The sequence below is a fragment of the Ornithodoros turicata genome, chromosome 9 (assembly GCF_037126465.1).
Source record: "Ornithodoros turicata isolate Travis chromosome 9, ASM3712646v1, whole genome shotgun sequence".
Lineage (NCBI taxonomy): Eukaryota > Metazoa > Arthropoda > Arachnida > Ixodida > Argasidae > Ornithodoros > Ornithodoros turicata.
The window spans coordinates 27014871-27032910 of record NC_088209.1 but is presented as its reverse complement, the minus strand read 5'-3'; the positions used below and the strand labels follow the sequence as shown (position 1 = coordinate 27032910).

General features: G+C 45.9%; 1 protein-coding gene across 1 annotated transcript in view; it reads right to left on the bottom strand.

The window, feature by feature from the left end:
• Positions 1–18040, bottom strand: part of LOC135368482 (nose resistant to fluoxetine protein 6-like) — a 35213-nt gene that overhangs the window by 2520 nt on the left and 14653 nt on the right. The window contains exons 3-15 of the mRNA XM_064601813.1: positions 7694–7890; positions 5858–5978; positions 5423–5516; positions 4794–4882; positions 4495–4677; positions 4309–4402; positions 3932–4030; positions 3682–3847; positions 3075–3154; positions 2228–2350; positions 2020–2140; positions 1072–1258; positions 56–198 (exon numbers count right to left, since the gene is read on the bottom strand). Coding sequence (XP_064457883.1) covers positions 56–198; positions 1072–1258; positions 2020–2140; positions 2228–2350; positions 3075–3154; positions 3682–3847; positions 3932–4030; positions 4309–4402; positions 4495–4677; positions 4794–4882; positions 5423–5516; positions 5858–5978; positions 7694–7890 — 1697 coding nt within the window. The remainder of the gene's footprint in view (positions 1–55; positions 199–1071; positions 1259–2019; positions 2141–2227; positions 2351–3074; positions 3155–3681; positions 3848–3931; positions 4031–4308; positions 4403–4494; positions 4678–4793; positions 4883–5422; positions 5517–5857; positions 5979–7693; positions 7891–18040) is intronic.

The following is an 18040-nucleotide window of genomic DNA, read 5'->3' as shown; positions in this document are numbered from 1 at the left end:
CATGGTCCCTAAGGGGAAGGGTATTTATTTTCTGAGAATGAGAGCATAGGCTTACCATCGCAGGATGAGTGTATTCCTGCAGTTCTCTTCGCGTTACCATGCGAACTTGGATGAGCACGATGGAGGTGAGGTAGGCACCCAAGGAAAGTCGGCTCAAAGGAATAAAAGCCTTCCAACTCAGGAATCGGTTAATAAATCCTGAAATGAATGAAAAAGAAATCAACAATACGAGTCAATTAAATCACACGCGTAGAAAATTGGCAACACGAATGCGCAAACTCATGCGGCTCTGACATCACTGCAGACGTCACTGCCAATGAGGCAGCGGGAGACAAGTCACGTGCAGACGATTACCAATGGGAACGGCCGTAGCTCTCGCTCCTCAGGTGTCAGAGGTTGATGCGTACGAGCGTGCAAGGGATTAGGTTTCGCCAAGTAGGACACGCGGAATTTTTTCTACGGCAGTTTCCTGGAGAGCAGCCATCTTGCTTGACGTCACCTAGTTGCCATTACATCACTGTGGGGACGTCATGACCGCGCCCAGTTATATGCGCTGCAACCATTACGGCAGTGTGGGGGCGTCATAGCCGCGCCCACTGATGTGCGCCGCAACCAATACCGCAGTTTCCTCGAGAGGAGCTATTTTGCTTGACGTCACCCGGTCGCCATTACAGCACTGTGGGGGCGTCATGGCCGCGCCCGGTGATATTGCGCCGAAACCAACGTAGGAACGGCTCGGCAAGGGGGCGCTCTCAATCACAGTGTACAGCGCCGCTGGCGGCAGTGACCTAACTAATGTCTCGTGACAGTCGTTCCTCCAACCTACAGGCGCGCTACCCTATAGTACTCTGGCGTGCAGTACAATGCCTGCATGATGTAATACACCAGATATATCGAATTGTCACAAGGCTTTCTAAAGCCATCCGCTATTCGATTAAAACTGTGATCAGATATTGCGTACCGGCCCAAACCCCTAGTTTCAATAGAAGGAGCTCATAATACTTTCGTCGCGTGAGGTAGAACGACAAAGACGGTCCGCAGACTTTCCATGTTCTGAATGCGTATACGAACCTCCGCGGCCAGTAATGCAGGCGTATGTGAGCCAGCCCATGCAGAGAGCCCACGCAGTTCTGTGCAGACCAGCGTAGAGAGCGGTCTCGATCCGGGACGGGAACATGTTCTGCATCCATGGGTAGGCAGCCATTACAACCGTCAGCCCGGCCGTGAAAGATGCCACCCACAAGAAACCTTGAAGCACCTGCATTATAGCGATCACAAAAAAAGTATTTCTATTTGCTTCCGCCCACTTACTGCAAACTGGGCTCGATCTTCAACCACATAGCAACGGTTATCGTTATATTTAAAGTTCGCGCGCTCCAAAGCCGCTTTGATAGGCTCGCGCAAGAGCTCGTGGCCAATCACAGGCCGATGCATTTAACGCGCGTTATGGGACAACGACAAGTTGAAGATCGGGCCAAGCATGGACGATATGACAGACAGAACACACATGATATTGAACATGATATCGAACTAGAATACATGTGTAACATGCACAGGGGAAGTCAGTAGGTGTCCTATATGTATTATCTTATTATTGAGCGAGGACATGCCCTGTCACTCATCAGAACTGGCATCCATCAATTACTATGAGGTGTGAATATTTGTTTTGGGGGGGGGGATATGTTTTATAGTGGGCAGAAGACGAAGAGGAAGAGGTTGCGAAGGAGAACAATAAAGTTATGTTCCAGTGTTCTAGGCTGGAGGCAAGGGGTCTTCCGTGTGGAACATTACATGTTTATTATGAGAAAGAAGAGAAAAGAGGAAAGGTCAGCCAGGCTGATGCCGGCTTGCTATCAAAAAGACAATCAGACAATCAGAGCAACGACAAACTTCGTAGGATTAGAGCAAACAGTCAGAGGGCGTCAGTCAGAGTCATTTGTGTAGGGCATCATCAGGAAGCTTCATGAACGTTCATGTTTAATGGGATAAAAATTTGCAGCACAGACCGTCCTTACATACCTTATGAATCTTGACTTCAGCAAACTTGAGAACGAGATATCCAAAGAGAATTCCTGAACAATAGGATCCAACGTGTGTAAACGGCCGGACGTACACGTAATCAGTAGTCTCCGTTGGACGCCTGCGATAAGAATATACTATACCTTATCACCAATGTAAAAGGGCTGTACACTAGGTGCACGTATCAGACAGTTAGAAGAACACAAACCTTTCGTCGACGTCCAACATGAGGGGCAGTGGTTGGTAGTCCATTATGTAAGTTTGGACAATCACATAAATGGTTGGAGCGGCTACCAATGCAGCCATGAGAAAAAGACCCAGTTTCTCACGCCTGGAGATAAAAATAATGTCTTTCAGTTTCATTTGAGTCAGCACAATACAGTTATAATAGATGCGCACAACAGCAGTGCATACACTGGGAAGAGATTTGCGATGACCCCCCCCCCCCCCCTTGGTCAAACAGGCTGCATGGATAGTTATCTGATTGACCTGTTGGTGTATGCAGAGGTACTAGGACCCCCATTTGCTTAAAGGAGCACTGATGTAACCCCCAATTGTTTTGATTTTGACCGGCGTAAGTCAAGCGGGTAACTCGGCGGATAACTGCGGCGTGACTCATGCGGGTATATAAGCAGCGCGTCAGCTGAGAAGAAATAAAGAAAGGAGTCAAACATACGTCTCCATATTTTTCTTTTATTTGTCTAACGGAATCCCTTGAAAGTGCCATTTTCGGCGTAAACGCTTAAGAAGGGCTCTAAAGCCACAAGGATAGCAAAGTTATGCAGGCGCACAGTTGCATGAGTTTCCGTACCCCGAAATAGACTCATAAAAAGAACCACTTGCTGAACTCCCTGATGCTAGGGTAGGCCATCTTACAACCGCAATTAAACCACGCCGTTTCCACTCATTTGAACGTTCTTAACCACCGACTAATACCGTCAGCGTATACAAACGGTATCTTTAGCGACAACAACACTGCGGCAATATCAAACGGAATACGTGCAAAGGAAATCATTTGCTCTATATATAGTCTGCTGCAATCGTTTCACTCTTACTTGAGCATGATGACGGGTATGATCCAGAAGACAGAATATAGTTGGAAGTCAACGCTGATGTACCAGTAGAATGGGTTGCACTGCGATAGAATTTTGAAGCAGCATTCATTATGTTGGTCAGCGCAGAGTTTTGTTCATTTCTGCTGAACAGCATTTCTTTTTTTTTTTTTCATTTATACTTTACGGACGAACGAGAATGTGTTAACCTCCGAGTGGGCAATTGTATCACTTTGTGGTTCTAAAGCGATAGCTTTATATGGCCGACCAACGTCGTTGGTCCGTCCGTAACAGTTGTGGAGAGAGAAGAGAACGAGAAGAGAGAGTGAGGTTAAACAACAAGTTACAAGGCACAGAAACGAGTGGCGCGAACGTTGAGGAAATTCGTAGGTGGTGTCCTCAGTATAGCGTTTGCAGTTCGGCGCACGCGTATACTGTCCTCAACACTGCTCGCTCGTAGAGCATTGACAACACTGTTGAGGACGGCACCGAGGAATTTCCTCAGTGTTTGTGCACGCGGCCCAGATGAGAAGATGGCCCCATATAAAGCTATCGTGTTTTTAGCGCGCTTGTTAGAATGCTCAAGGATGCCGCCAATTTTGAGACTTACCATCTTAAGGAAAGGCAACCAGTTGTTGATATGAAGCGCCACTCTCCACCAGTGTTGTCTGCACTGGTTGTCGTTGTGGCCAGCGAAGTCGAAGAAAGTTGGTCCCCGAATGAACATGGTCAACAGAAATCCGAAACCAACCATGAACATCACGGGCAAGGTCAACCTGTACGGGAATCGTGGACCGTGAGGGTTAGCGATCGTGACGTAGAATCTAGCCACCACGGCGCCAGGGGATCTGGTACGATACCTTATGTAACGGCGAAGAATAAGGACGACGACGACCACACCGAAGTTCCCCTTGTAGTTCTTGAGTCTTTTCAGTATGTTAAAGGCTACCAGGAAACCACTGCGGGGTAAAAATTGTTATACATTGTGTAAGTTTTTGGTAGGTACGTTCATGTCGATTAAAGCAACAAGCTGCAAAGAGCAAACGGCTTCAATGGCTTGGTGTGGAATATGTTGAGTACATGGAACAAATATTTACAAGGCAACGCTAGACCAAGTGGAACGTCCTTAGTGGAACGTCCAAAGCGGAAAGCGGAACAGCAGTTAAGATGAACTGCTAAGCAGCGCAGCCAAGCAAAGAACCGGTATCCATAGCTCATGAAATGCGATGTTGCTTACGCAATGAAGAAGAACGTGGATATGCTGGGATAGGCGTTAATTATGAGAGGGAACAAGTATTCTTCCGTCGCCGCCACTGTCTTAAAATAGCTTCCTGCAACAGAAAACGAGGACATATGAAGTGTCTTCCTTTGGGCTGAGAGGAACAACTTTTTCGCATGAGTATTTGTGATTACTGTGGCTTACTCAAAGCTCCGATGTCGACAATGAAATAGGTGTGGCCCAGGATGACCCACAGAGTGCTGAAAAGCTTGATGCCCGCGAAACAGCTGAGACGCTGGTTGTCCGAACCTTCTTCAATCTTTGTGCTGATCAGCTTCCTCGTGTTGGTTATCGCGGAGTAGGCCATTATATAGTTCCAGTTTGATTCTGAGAAACACACCGAAGGTCATTGACATTGCTCCTGTATAGCTCCTGTCTTTATGGCGTTGCTCTTAAACATGGAACAGAAACTCTTTTAAATATAATCTATATATATAGCTTACTCTTATCTCGTATAGGGCTGTCAGACGCGACGGTCCAGTCAAGAAGTGTACCAGCGATCACGAGCAATGTGAGAACTCCGGTAATAGCCCTGTAAAGAAAATATAAGAGTCGAGATATAAATGACACCGTCTTCGGGTTTAACAGTTCAATTCTGCTACCAATTTTACTGCCGTTCTATATTACAGGAGGCAACAGAATACCAAAAGGCAATCCTGGTTCGCCCCCTGGTATATAGAGCCGTCCAATTACCCACGTCCTTCTACAAGACCGTCACCGAACGTTGCTTAATGGCTCATTAAGTAGAGCTATGTTTTCAGATAAATTTTTCCTTGTAAGAGCTGTTAGTACTGATAGTTTACGCCAGAAATGACGTTCTTGGAGATACATTGCAGATTCATTCGTGGTGTGTAAAGCCTAAGCGATTTTAGAATACGTAGACTACTTTATGAACAGCACATCTGAGTTAAGCTGACAGAAAACAACAGATGATGAAATGTGTCTTGGATGCGCGAAATATCAATGTTCGTTCCGAGAGGGGCAGCTACATCAGTCTCAGTATTTCTGAGACTGTATTGATGACTTCAAGTTGAGCTCAATTGTATAGTCGTTGAAGCTGTGATACACTTACGCCATCGCAATACGAATTCCAGTCCAGTTCCTGTCTGGGTTGTCCACCCAGTCACACCCAGAGATGAAGTACGAGAAGCCATACTTTCCAATAGCTGTAAGTTCAATAAAAATACGAGGTCAAGGAAGAGGAAGAAAGACACGAGAAGCAGCGGCAACGCACAAAGGCAATGATTTTTCGACCCCAGGAGTGTTGGACCTTCAAATAGTGTTGCGGAATTGGCCACACCTTATATTTAGAAGAAAATGGCCAGACGCGGCGCGCGTTGTAAGCATGGTAGGTCACATTTTATAATGCACGGGGTAGCCTGGAACTAGGAAGCGAATTGTGAGGACTGCACCTCAGTAATGCTAAAGGAGGCAAAACGCCCGTCGTGTGGGTCAAGCAAGTAGGCAACAGGCGAGTAAGTATGGGAAACACCCAAGGTGTACTCACTCATTTCCATCATACGTTCAATGTCAGGTATGGTACAGACAGAAGGCATGCAGATACCGAAACGTTGTCCCTTGTAGTAACCATCACGCTTCGCATGGAAGAACTCTGGAGATCTCCTTCCCTGTAAAAGTGAAGGGAGCGAAGTTTAGGAATCGTGCACTGGATGGAGAGTCCACTGAGCAGAGGTAAACTCCCTCGTCCGTTTGCTACGACTTTCGGGAGAGCACTTAAGAAGCATGTAACCAGCGAGAAGTGTTCCATCCATTCAGTAGTCCTATTCAGCAGTTTCAGAAGAGTACACATGCGCACTAGGGGCACCAAAGAATATAAAGGGACGTCACTGAGTATGCCCAGGATCTGCGATGCCCAAACAGTGTTTTGCGCGATGCGCCGAGGCGACTCCAAATTTCTTTGGAGCCCCAAAGCGCCCTATTCTTTATAAGCGCACTTATCTATATAGCGCACTAATATATATCTCTGATCCATTTGCGTATGCTCTGCGGAAAACTATTCGGGAGCCATTTATTTGGCTTGCCGTCTAGTGAATGGTTCACCGTGAAGTGAAGTGTGAAGTTCGTAGAACCTCTGCCGGTTTGCCGGACCGAGTGAAGGCAGTTGTCTTTTAGCTAATTACGGTTGTCACCTTTGTGCTCCGCACCTGTGTCCTCATTCCGTCGCCATAACCCCCCTTTTTATCCTTAATTCCTGGAGCGTCACCTATACATGCGTTCTCGCTTCCCGTGTAAAAGTCGTTGGAATCGCGTTATGTTACGCTTCTGGTACCCCTTCGTTTGTATTTATGTTCTGTTCATTTTTACCTGCATTTACATCCTTTCCATCACCTTGTTACCCTCTCATACGAAAACTCCTTCGTCACCTGTATATATGTTCCTGTACCATGTTCATATTTTTGTAACCTGAAGAAGTGCAGCCTCGTGCACGAAAGTCTTGTTACCACGTGTAAATAAATAAGCTGCTCCTACCGTTTAATATCACTCTTTGATCTAATTACGGAAATTAACTGACTTCCAGGTTAATTTGCCGCTGCCGTGTTGCGCGGTTTACGTCCAGGCCATTCGTGCAGGTCTTCGTGCGCACTTTGGACGCACACCTGTACAGAGGCTCGAAGTGTTAATTTACGCCAGATGTTGTCTTTCTCCAGTCGTTTTCGCCGTGTCCAAGGCATGACGCAAATCATGTGCCTATAGTCATCGAACTAAGACCTTACACATCTCTGAAGCGACACCACTTGTGTTCTAGATTGTTGACATAATATGCGTGCACAGTATTCCCAAGGAGGAACTGTTTTCCAGCACGTGAGCATGTAGAGAACAGTGACACTTGTTAAGGGATTTACGTCCATAGGTAGTTCCCTTTCTGGATGATGTGACGCCTATCATTATTAATAACTTTCCTTGGACCGCCTCGTGCTGTGCCACGTTTGCAGTCTGCCATGGCCGGGTACGTCTTGTGGCGTAATAGATGTAGAACTAGGGCTCAAGGTAGGCGCCAGCGAATTCAGTACCCGCTCCTCATGTCTCTACATATAAACATGCTCATCGTTCATTTGGAGACATAACTGATGTTTCTTGGAGAGACAAGAGTTTCTGCGGCGATGGTGTACACGATACATTTCCATCATTAAGGGTCGGGTATCTCTCTCTGTCGTGTTGATTACCGCTGAGGGTTGTCTGTTGTTCTGCGCCTTAAACTTAGTATTCTCATAGTACTCTTAGTAGTGTTGAATTAGTATTAGTGCTGCTCTTAGTATTGTGCCGCATCGTAATGTAACGCACACGAACGACGTGATTTGGTGTACAAGACATGGTCCCTTACCACAAAGTATCCATCCTTCTGGAATATCTCAGCTGTAGATTTGGCAAACTTTGGAGGCAACTCAAGCAAAAGACTGCAGTATTTGCCGACGAAGTTTGGAGGCTTCGCTACAACGCTGACGCACTCGTCGAAATCCCCGTACGATCCCGTAGTACCGAACAACAGTCCAGGCGGTGGACGTCCATTGGCGTCAGCCACTGTAAGATAAAGAAATTTCTCATTTTAGCTCAACGACAACGCGGACTACGTTGAAGACCAGTGGGATAAAAATTTAGCAAAGGAAAACGAAACGTTGGTGACACGCGGCTTTTTCTACCGCAATCGTTAACAGGCCGTCACCAGCTGACATTCTGACTGCCTGTCTTTTCGAAGCTGTCTTGTAGCCTAGATTTCGGGGCCCTATATACTAATAATCATTTGAAGACTCGTCTAAATGACACTTTGCATTGCTTGAAACGCTCCTTCATTTATCAAGCAGTGCATCAGAAGCCACCATGCATTTCCGTTTCTTTCTTTCCCTTTTCTTTTTGCTGAGCGGTGTCTTGTCCCCGTTATGTACAAAAGCGGCCTCAAAACAAGCCAAAAGCGCGGCGCCGTGACCTCGGAGGCCCGGCCCGATCTCCTGGCGTGACGTAATAGACCTTTTTTTTACAAAAGCAAGCGCCACTTGTGACACGCAAGGGCTCATGGGAACTTAGAGCGTATTACGAGATTACATTACGTAATAGGGTATTACGAGACGGCCAGGGGTCGGATTCACAAACGCGATCGTAAGTTACGCTAATATGCGCTAAGACGTCGTAGCCTGCGACGCGCGTACGACGGCGTCGTAAGCGCCATTCACAAAGCTATCGTAGTGGAGAGGGTACCCCCTTTGACGAGGAAGAGGAAGTTGCTCGCTTCCTGTCACGTGTACCTCGGAGAGAAACACCCAAATGGTGCGAGACTATGTTTTCGCTATGGTAACGATGACGAAAATTTGTAATCGCATAAATAAGAGTCGTCCCATTAGAAGAAGACGAAGTTGTTCGTCCCCAAATGTTTTGTTACTGCACGTGCTCTCGGTCTTTCGGTAGCCATAATGGATGCCATGCAATCATAGGCGAAACGCGTTCGATGACACAGCAAATATATTCCCAGTATGTTCGTCTCGGGGAGGGCGTGGGTGAGGATGTTTTGTAAGCGGAGTGTGGCACTCAGTTTTGCAGCTTTTATGGCTTCTTTTGCCTTTCTTGCAGACAATTTGAAGGGGCGTTGGGGGTGTCTTAGCGGGGTGTAGGGGATGCTCGAAAAATCCGTGCGACCCGATTTTACGGAGCACAAAGTTGAAGCATTTGTTGAAGGTTACCAAGCAAAAAAGTGCCTCAACGTCACTTCGGGGATGGTCTCGAAGGTTCTGTGGCAAAGTGCAATGCGTTGGCGCGTATTACGGAGTCTTTGTTTGCCGTCTCCAAATCCACCGCTGCCAAATAACGCCGCCATCTTTCTTCGTAAGACTGCTCGGGAGCTCTCGCAGGATTCCGCCGTAAGCTGCGAAGATTTTGCGACGCGCGCCCTTCGTGAATCTACAGTTCGTCGTAACTTTCCCGTACGACGGAGTTACGACAGATTCCGCCGCACGAGCTCTTTGTGAATCCGACCCCAGAGGCGGAGGTAGAAGAAGAACAACAACATTCCCGGTGTGCGCAGCAGCAGCGTCAGCAGGGGTAAACCATAACAGAAGCGAAGCAGACGACAGAGCAGTGTCCCTCAAAGTTCCCATGCTGCTTTGCGCTGCGCGCTTGATGGCGCGCACATGTTTTTAAAATCGTCTACTGGTCACGCGCTCGACAGGTAATCGAGAGGTCCGTGGTTCAAATTCCGCCGCTGTCTGGCTTTTTCGACGACTGCCATATTCCAACTGTTCTCTGAAAGAGTTGAGGGGTTCCTAAAGGGTGTGCAAATCACAGGTCTCGCGCGCGAGCGCGCTAAAGGTCAGCAATGGTCACAGTCCTTGCGTAAGAGTGCGTGTTATTTGTTGCACAATCCGCCGAAGCCAAAAACGAAACATTTATTGAAGGGTCTTTCACTGCTCCTTTCAGGTTACACCTTTTTTGTCTGCATTCCCCACCGTCTCACAAAGGACTTGGATGCGGACCAATGAATGCTGCCTTATAAGAGTAGACAGGATATTGCGCTGTTAGTCCCATGCTTAGATGGCATCTTTCCAGATGCCAATGAGATTCTTTCTGTTAGGTATGCATGGTACTGACGGTGAGCATGACCTCATAAATGTAGAAGTGAGATCTATAAATAGATGGCTTTATATACATGTATATATATATATATATATATATATATAATCTCATTCCTCATAACTCAAGGCTGTACAGTCAGACGCCTGAAGTGGGCATAAGCTACAGCTCTAATACGCGGTGGTGCGTCCAAACGGTCTGCCAGACGGTACCCGGCGCACGGAAGAAGCGCTGACCCTGGATAGACAACCATAGTCAACCCAAGGTCACTAATACGCAGTTCTGTTGATCCCCAGCCGGTAGAAACACAACAGGGAGTCGCCGTCAAAAGTAAACGCTGAAGTCTATTCCCGCATACGTGTGGCCAATATCACGTACGAAAGCACAATCGCATGGAAGTCTTGTGTTAGCGCCGCGAAGCAACTGTGGCTGCGAGCAGCGTAGAGACGTGGACAGAGTACAGCAGGAAGGAGTAGAGTGTTAGGATGCGTCCTGGGCTGACATTTGTTTGGAAAGTCTGAGAGAAAACCCAGGGCAAGCCTCAGACAGCACAGCCAATGTAGGATTCGAACCCACTACCTCCCAGTCTTCAGCACGACCTTGGCTACCACCAACGAGCGCTCGCTTTAACCCGCTCGACCATACCGCCGTTGTACGTTTGGGTTAAAAAAAATTAAGAAATAGGAGACATCGTACGCTATCGCCATTACGTACGTAAGGGACAGCGTTGGTGACTCTTCGCACGCGCAAAAGATAACGCGAGCATCGCGCAGCGTGCAGAGCCACCACGCTATCCCTTACGCACGCAATGGCGATAGCGTACGATGCGCTAAAACTCACTAATATCCCGCTACGATCGGCCAATAGACGGCACGAAATTCAAACACAGACGATGTCGAAACCACAACTTTGGCGCACCTATACAATATTTCAGGAAGAGTAATTTGTCTGGAATGCTTTTTTGGGAGCGTATTCTCACCTGTAAGTGTCGTGAAACTTGTGCCCTTTGAGGACAGCTCAAACAAAAGAGCCCGTGTTTCTCGTAAATTATTTCTGATGCGTTATATTCTGTTATCTGAGTTGTCTTCTTCGCCGTGATGTCTCCAGTTGGGTTTTGCGTGTGCCGAACGGCCTCATGGTAGGAAGGATAAAAGCGAATTCTTGTTCCACTTATTTATATCTGTAGTTGTTTACCTTTGAGTTACCAAGATTAGCGGCACTGTACTAGATTCAGTATTTTATTGTTGAAATGCCCTCGGTGGATGAGTTGGTGGCCAAGAAATACAACACTGAGACTGTACACAAGCTGTATGGCATTATAAAATGATTACAGTTGGCAAGAGAAAAGATCAGTTGGCATTATGTCTGCTTACCGATCTCCAGGTCGCCGGTTCGAATCCTTGGCGGGATCACCAACTAACTGTTGCGCATCGCTCATTCCTATCGTTGCCGTAGAAGCCCAAATACCCATTATCATCATGAGCGACCTTCGCTGCATTGTTAATGCCTAATGCGTTCTTTCGATATTAGCGGCCGGTCAACTCCCACCCTACCCCTACGCATGACTGTTCGAGGCAGTAAACAAGTACACACGCTAGAGGCATCTTAATTGACTTTTTTCTGCGGGTTGCAAGCGGGCAAATAATCACCACCCGAAAAAAAATAACTCTCTCGTGCGCTTCCAAGGTGAAGTATCTTGACGAGCACAGATACTTATCGGCGCTGTGTATTTTTCGCACCGCGAAGGCCAGGTGCATAATCTGCGCGGTATCATATTTACGCGGTCGTCGTCTCGGTTGCGCAACTTCTCGAAGAAGTGTACGATACGTGCGAACTACCAGGGCCAGAGGTGGCAGTCAAGTGCAAGGCAGGCTACCCGCAGGACACCTCTGGCCGTGCACTCTGGAATGCGTTGACGAATCTGTGCAGCAAGAGGCATGACCCACGGAGTACATGCCGTGATGTGGAAAGCCGACGACGCATACAACACAATCACCTGCTGCGTTGTATGTGTCATCTTGTTCCGGTCACGAATTCTGTGGATCATACCCAACTCGCTTGTCCCGCGGTGAGGGGGAACACATCTTCCTTTCCTTTTTTCTCCTATCATCATCATCATCATCATCGTCATCGTCATCGTCATCGTCACCATCATCATCATCACCATCACCACCACTTGCACCACCACCCTCCTAGAAGATGCAGGAGCTTCTCACCCTTCCTCCGTGTAATTTGCTATGTGAATTCTGTTTGTGATGCACGTCAAAATATGAGACGATCTATCTGCAACTGACATTCGATTGATTGAAAAATAACAGAGATTGAGATGACAGGCTACTCCGGAACACGCGAATAGAAAAGAAAGTAGAAAAACAGAACAAATGCAACTGCAAGATAATAGAGAGGCATAACAAAGAACAGCTAGGGTTCAACTCGCAGTCCTGTTGACATGTACCCATGTAGGCACTATTAACACAATGATTAATATTCTTCAGGCACCGTTTGTTCTGGGTCCTGTGTGTTCTGTTTTTATGCCAATATTCACGTCTGAACCATTATTTATGCTGTTTGTGGGAACGGGAAATAAAAGACTCAATGAGCGAATGAATGAATTAAATTATGACATCTGTTTTTTTCTTTTTCTTTAAGGGAAACACATGACTAAATATTTGTATCGTGCCCCATATGGTCACCGCGTCTCTGTCCAATTAAATATGAGATCTATTTCTTTGGGTATACCTTCCATGCAAACTTACTATTTGAATTTTTACATGTTACTTTCATTTACTGTATGTCGGGTCGTTCAGGCCATTGACTTACGTGTAATGCATGCAGGAATTTAATAACGCGGACTTGGTACGGGGACGTTTCTGGTAGTCGTTGACTCAAGAAAAAGAAGAGAGAAAAAAAAAAAAAAACTAGTATTCCGTATAGTGACCTTAATTCCACGAACGTTAGTCAAGCTATAAATATTTCACAGTGTTAGTCGAACTTATTATAGACAGTCGGGTGTATCTTAATATGACACGACCGCCCGAGATCATATCCACAAGGCCATCGCCATGTTTTTTAAAGAGAGTCCGAAGGCTGATGTGTGGTCAGTTGCCAATTTGCGTCATCGCCACTCCGTACCCCGTATGAGCGCGGGGTGCACCAGCCGTAGATGCTATCTTCCCCTCTATGCAACTTTCTTTATCGGATAATAACTATTCTTTGCTTGCTACATACCCTGACTCGAACTGTTACGAATGCCAAAGCAACTGTACTCCTAGTATACGTTTGCCCTTGAGATCGTCTTCGCGTTACGTAACGGAGGGTGATTGAGGCTGATATTTCTCACTTTTTTTTTTTAAAGCGTAGTCACGCACTACTGATAAAAGTTGTAATGATAGGGTGCACACGGGAATATCCTGAGCATTGGGGCTTTAGATATCATTGTTAAGGATCGTGTTTATACATATATGCGTGACGTTAAAAGGCTGCATGCTCCGCGGAAGAGGAGAGTTAATTAATCGCGAGAAGGGGGGGTATGTTTATTTAAGAAATAAAATGAAAGGCTAGCCAAGCAAAGAGCCGGCTTGCTATTCCAAAGAAGAAGGAGTATAGAAAAACAAAACAAAAAACGAAAAAGAAGAAAAAAAATGTGAGAAAAAAAGAGACACTATGACAACGTGGCAAAGTCGCATGCAGTTCATGAGTCCTGAGACTCTGAGAAAACGGAGGAGAACGGCAGTGACAGCCCACTGGTTAGGGTGCAGGACGGGGACAAGGAGAGTGACAAAGGAAAAGTCATTACATCCAATCTGGAGTAGACGGCAACGGAGGGTGTTCCGACGGTGAAGGTGCTGTTGAGAATATAGGGGTCGGTGTGGGTGCGAGATGGGAATTTGGGATTCTTGTACGGACATCTGTAATACCCAGTGACCAGCACATGGTATGAAGAAAAAAATGCCCTGTATAGCTAACTGTGGTGCAGAATCATGGACGTGGCCCACGTGCGCCTCTTACAGGTTCAACCTGCCTGTGAGATGTGCACGTAATAGTACCACAGGCAATAGCGCCAGTAGGTAACAGTGCCAGAAAAAAATGAAAGATGATCACTAAAACGAAGCAATAAAATATGCGTGTAAAATCTTTCCATGGGTATCTATTAACATGTGTGACGATTGAAGCAGAAGCCCCAGGTCCGGGGTCTCCGATATTTTTCTAGCTGTCGCCTCGGTTCGGAATATCGGCGGCTCTTGTTCTGGGACTTCTTCAATCGACTTGTTCGGCGGCTTCTTCCACGGATTTTCCCCTTTTCGAGTAGCGGGTGTCAATCGATAAGTCGGTCAAAATCAATATCATTCCGACATGTATAGGCGATACTGATGCATTACTTTAAATGTCTTCCGGGGTTGTGTAAAGTTAAAATACGCGAGAAGGTTAGTCGTAGGTATGAGGAACCGCTACTCAGCATCTATTTGCTCTTCATGCAGGTAGTAGCCAATGAAGCACGTGCATCACTGGGACACTGGTGACGTCACACGCAAAGAGTCAACGCAGTCAAAGACGAGAAACACAGCCCGTGTCCGTCAGAAGTTACAATTACACTTAATTACAATGTCAAGACGTTGGGATGCCGCATTCCTCCGGGGCCCTAGAAGAACTTTCGCATTTAGCGGGCCGGTGGTGCTCTTGCGCAAAGCTAATGGCAAACAGGATCTCGTCCGCTTACGGGCAGCGCAGCGTATAGTATAGGAAGATGGGCTCTGTGTGCGCAGCCCGCTAGTGTGTCACAGGTGAAACAATTCTGAGAGCAACGTTTCCTCGTTCGGTGCATCCTGTATGAGGCGTGTGGGCAACGTTCGGGTTTGCGCGGCATTGTGCCTTTGCGCATGTGCGCCCTGCGTTTGTGACTACTGGAGGTATCCCGTGACGAATCGTTTTGGGGTGGTCACGAGGCAACTGGTAGCAAAAGAGAGAGAGAGAGAGAAAGATAAAAGAAATATAAATAAGCAAAAATTTAATTCTCCACAAATCCTTACTAGATCTGCTTATTGGAGGCAGACCTGCGTAAAACAACGTGCGGCTAGAGGCAGAAAATATTTTCAAACTTGAATCGAGTAAGTTTTAACTGCAGTTCTCAATTGATTCTTAACACCCCACTTGTCTTTTTCCTTAATAAAACTTCTCATCTGAGAATGTTTCAAAAGAAACCGACACATTTTCGAAAGACCTAATGGAGCAACTATCTTCAACTATCATCAATACTCGGATATAAATAACACTCTTGTTTTCGTTGCGAGTCAGAAAACATGACGCACACGGCCAGCTTGGAATCACAACTGATTGCAATTCTATTAGGTAGAGACAAAGTAAGCAGAACAACACGGCTTCTCTAGCATTGGAAGCAGCTTATCAGATGTTGCGTCAGCTGCGCTAGAGATTATAAATGCCTCCACATTCGCAAGGTCGCTCTATGTGTTGTTCGTTTTTGGGAGAGGTTGTTTTTATGCGTGCTAACGGGGGGTTCGCAAATATTATACGGAACATCCACGGCGTTATTTAAAACTAATCTCAACGACAGTGGCTTCCGCAAGGCCTTGGGAGTGACCTCTGCAGGAAAATTGAACGACATTTCTTGGCGATGGGTGTTTGCGTTCTTTCGCGTTCGTTATTTTTAATGAAAGCAACTCGGTATATTCGCTGTAGTTTCCCATGTGTGGAAAGTTGGATTGTTTTCTCCTTCGTAATTTTCCGATGCGACTTTCATAACTGGTTCTGCTACACCGGAACCGGCCATATTTTGCTATATGTCGTAAAAGAAGCTCAACTTATATAGTCACCAGTTCACGCGATGTACCATTCCTGTGGCTGACCTTTCCTTTTTACCTGCCTCTTTTTTTTTTTTTTTTTGTAATAAACATATCCCCCCCCCCCCCCCCCCGTGTCAAAGTGTACCATCGTAACATATGAACGCAGGGAAAGTGGGGAACAGTGGCTCGAGACTACCATCTCCATTTTTTTCTTTTAAAATCAATCAATCATCAATCAATCAACTACAACATGAATGATGATGGGATGAGGTGGGAACAGGGAGCTGTTCCAAAGCTTGAGTGTTTGTGTATGCCCTTCGTTAGGAATTAGACTGAATCTGAGTAGATTAGATAGAACAATAAAAACGTGGAGAACGCGCTCTTCTCTCATTGTTTTCCTTTTATCAATTCATCAACCAATAAATAAATTAATAAATCCATCGTCATAGTTCAACTGTTTTTTATTTTATTTTTATAATTAGTTATTCACGTCCACAAATCAGCAATGTCAAATGGCCAAATCGATAATGAGATATGTTCAAACGAAGATTAGATTAGATTTCTTTTATTGTCTTTTTTTTTTTTTTTTTCGATTCACGTGTTCCGGAGTAGCCTCTACCGACTTTGTCGGGACTCATATCTCCATATTTTGATTTTTCAATCAATCGGAACAAAGAAAACTACCCAAAATTAATCTCACCACATACATGAACTGAAGTCATTAACGATAGAAATGACTTATTTAGCGAGAGACATATTTTGCGCTTATGTATTTATCATCGTATCTATTTATCATATAGCAAATCAATCAATCAATCCACATCCGATATTTTGGTCCCCCTTTCCTACTGTTGAGACTGTCTGAGAGAAGTTGTCGTAGAGGTTTCATTATTTCATTATTTACGGCACCTACGTTAAGCGAGGTACATTCCTCGCTGTGTACCACGCGTGACCGGGATAGGTGCATCAGAATAGAATAGAACAGAAATAGAAAGAAAAAAATGAAAACGTAGGTCGCACTGGTGCGGCCAGCTGTTCCAGGACGCTTGACATGTGGAAGCACTGAATGAATTAAAAGATTATATCAGCACGTATGTCCTTGAGGTAGGTCGTGAGTGCACACAGCGCAGGTTGCTGGTGCTGCCTTGGCCAGCTCCCCAGTAACTTCTCAACACTAAATGGTCGGCTGTCAAATTTCGCGAGGGCGTTCTTCAGTATTCGCCGACTAGAGCCGAAGCGTCGGGAGGTGACCAGCACGTGCTCCGTGTTCTCCACAGTTCCGCAAGTTGAACGGTTCGGCGATCCAACGACACCTTTTGAAGGAATGCTGCTCCGAACGGGAGGTGCATCAGTTGGCAGCACGTCCGCATACTGACACCAAGGATGCGGGTTCGAACCCGGCCAATTACCCCAGCAACTTGGTGCCACCGTTTTCCGGGACGAACGTTCGACACGGTTTGTGCCGTGTACTTATCGAGATTTGGAAGCACGAGAACCCTCAGGTGGGCAAAAACAATGCGCAGACTGACCACTCTGGCGTCGTTCATGGTCATAGTTGTCTTGTGAATGTAAAGCCACGAATTTGCAATTAATAATCGTGCATACCACGCGTGAAAAAGGCTCTCTTCGAAAACGCCTTTCGTGTTGCTAACTAGCGTGCAACACCGTGCTGCCCTGCAGATTTTCTCGGATTTTCTGCAAGGCACCGGTCTCCTTTATGTTCTTTAATCCTGATGCGCGGCCTTGCTACCGTCTCTCGCCCCTCGTCCCCTCATTGCCATTTTACATCTCATGCAGTCCCGTCGGCATTGGGGTAGTGGGCCACAACCCAGAAGGCGAATTTTCCCATTCATCATCATCAGTGTATTTGTTGTTGTTGTTGTTGTTGTTAGCGTGCAATTTATAATCATATGTAAGTATTAACCGTCAATACAGCACTGTCGGCCTATTGTGTGCATGGATATTACACAATGGGTTCCAATATTGATTTCCTCGTATCGATTTTTTATATCTCAATAAATCAATCAATTGATTTCCTCGTTGACATTATTTTGCATTGCATGTGCGACCAAGTTACACCATCTTCGTTTCCTACTTCAGTATACACACACCAAAAATATTTTCTGCAATCTGTATACATATATATATATATATATATATATATATATATCAATAACGTAAAATCTAATAAAAAGCGTAACACAATTTTACAGAAGCGTTACTTATGTGTTGGAATTGGACAAACTCACAGAACGAGGCCTCTTATAAGCACGCTAAACTTAAAACATATATTTCTGTCAGCACATAAAATGCCC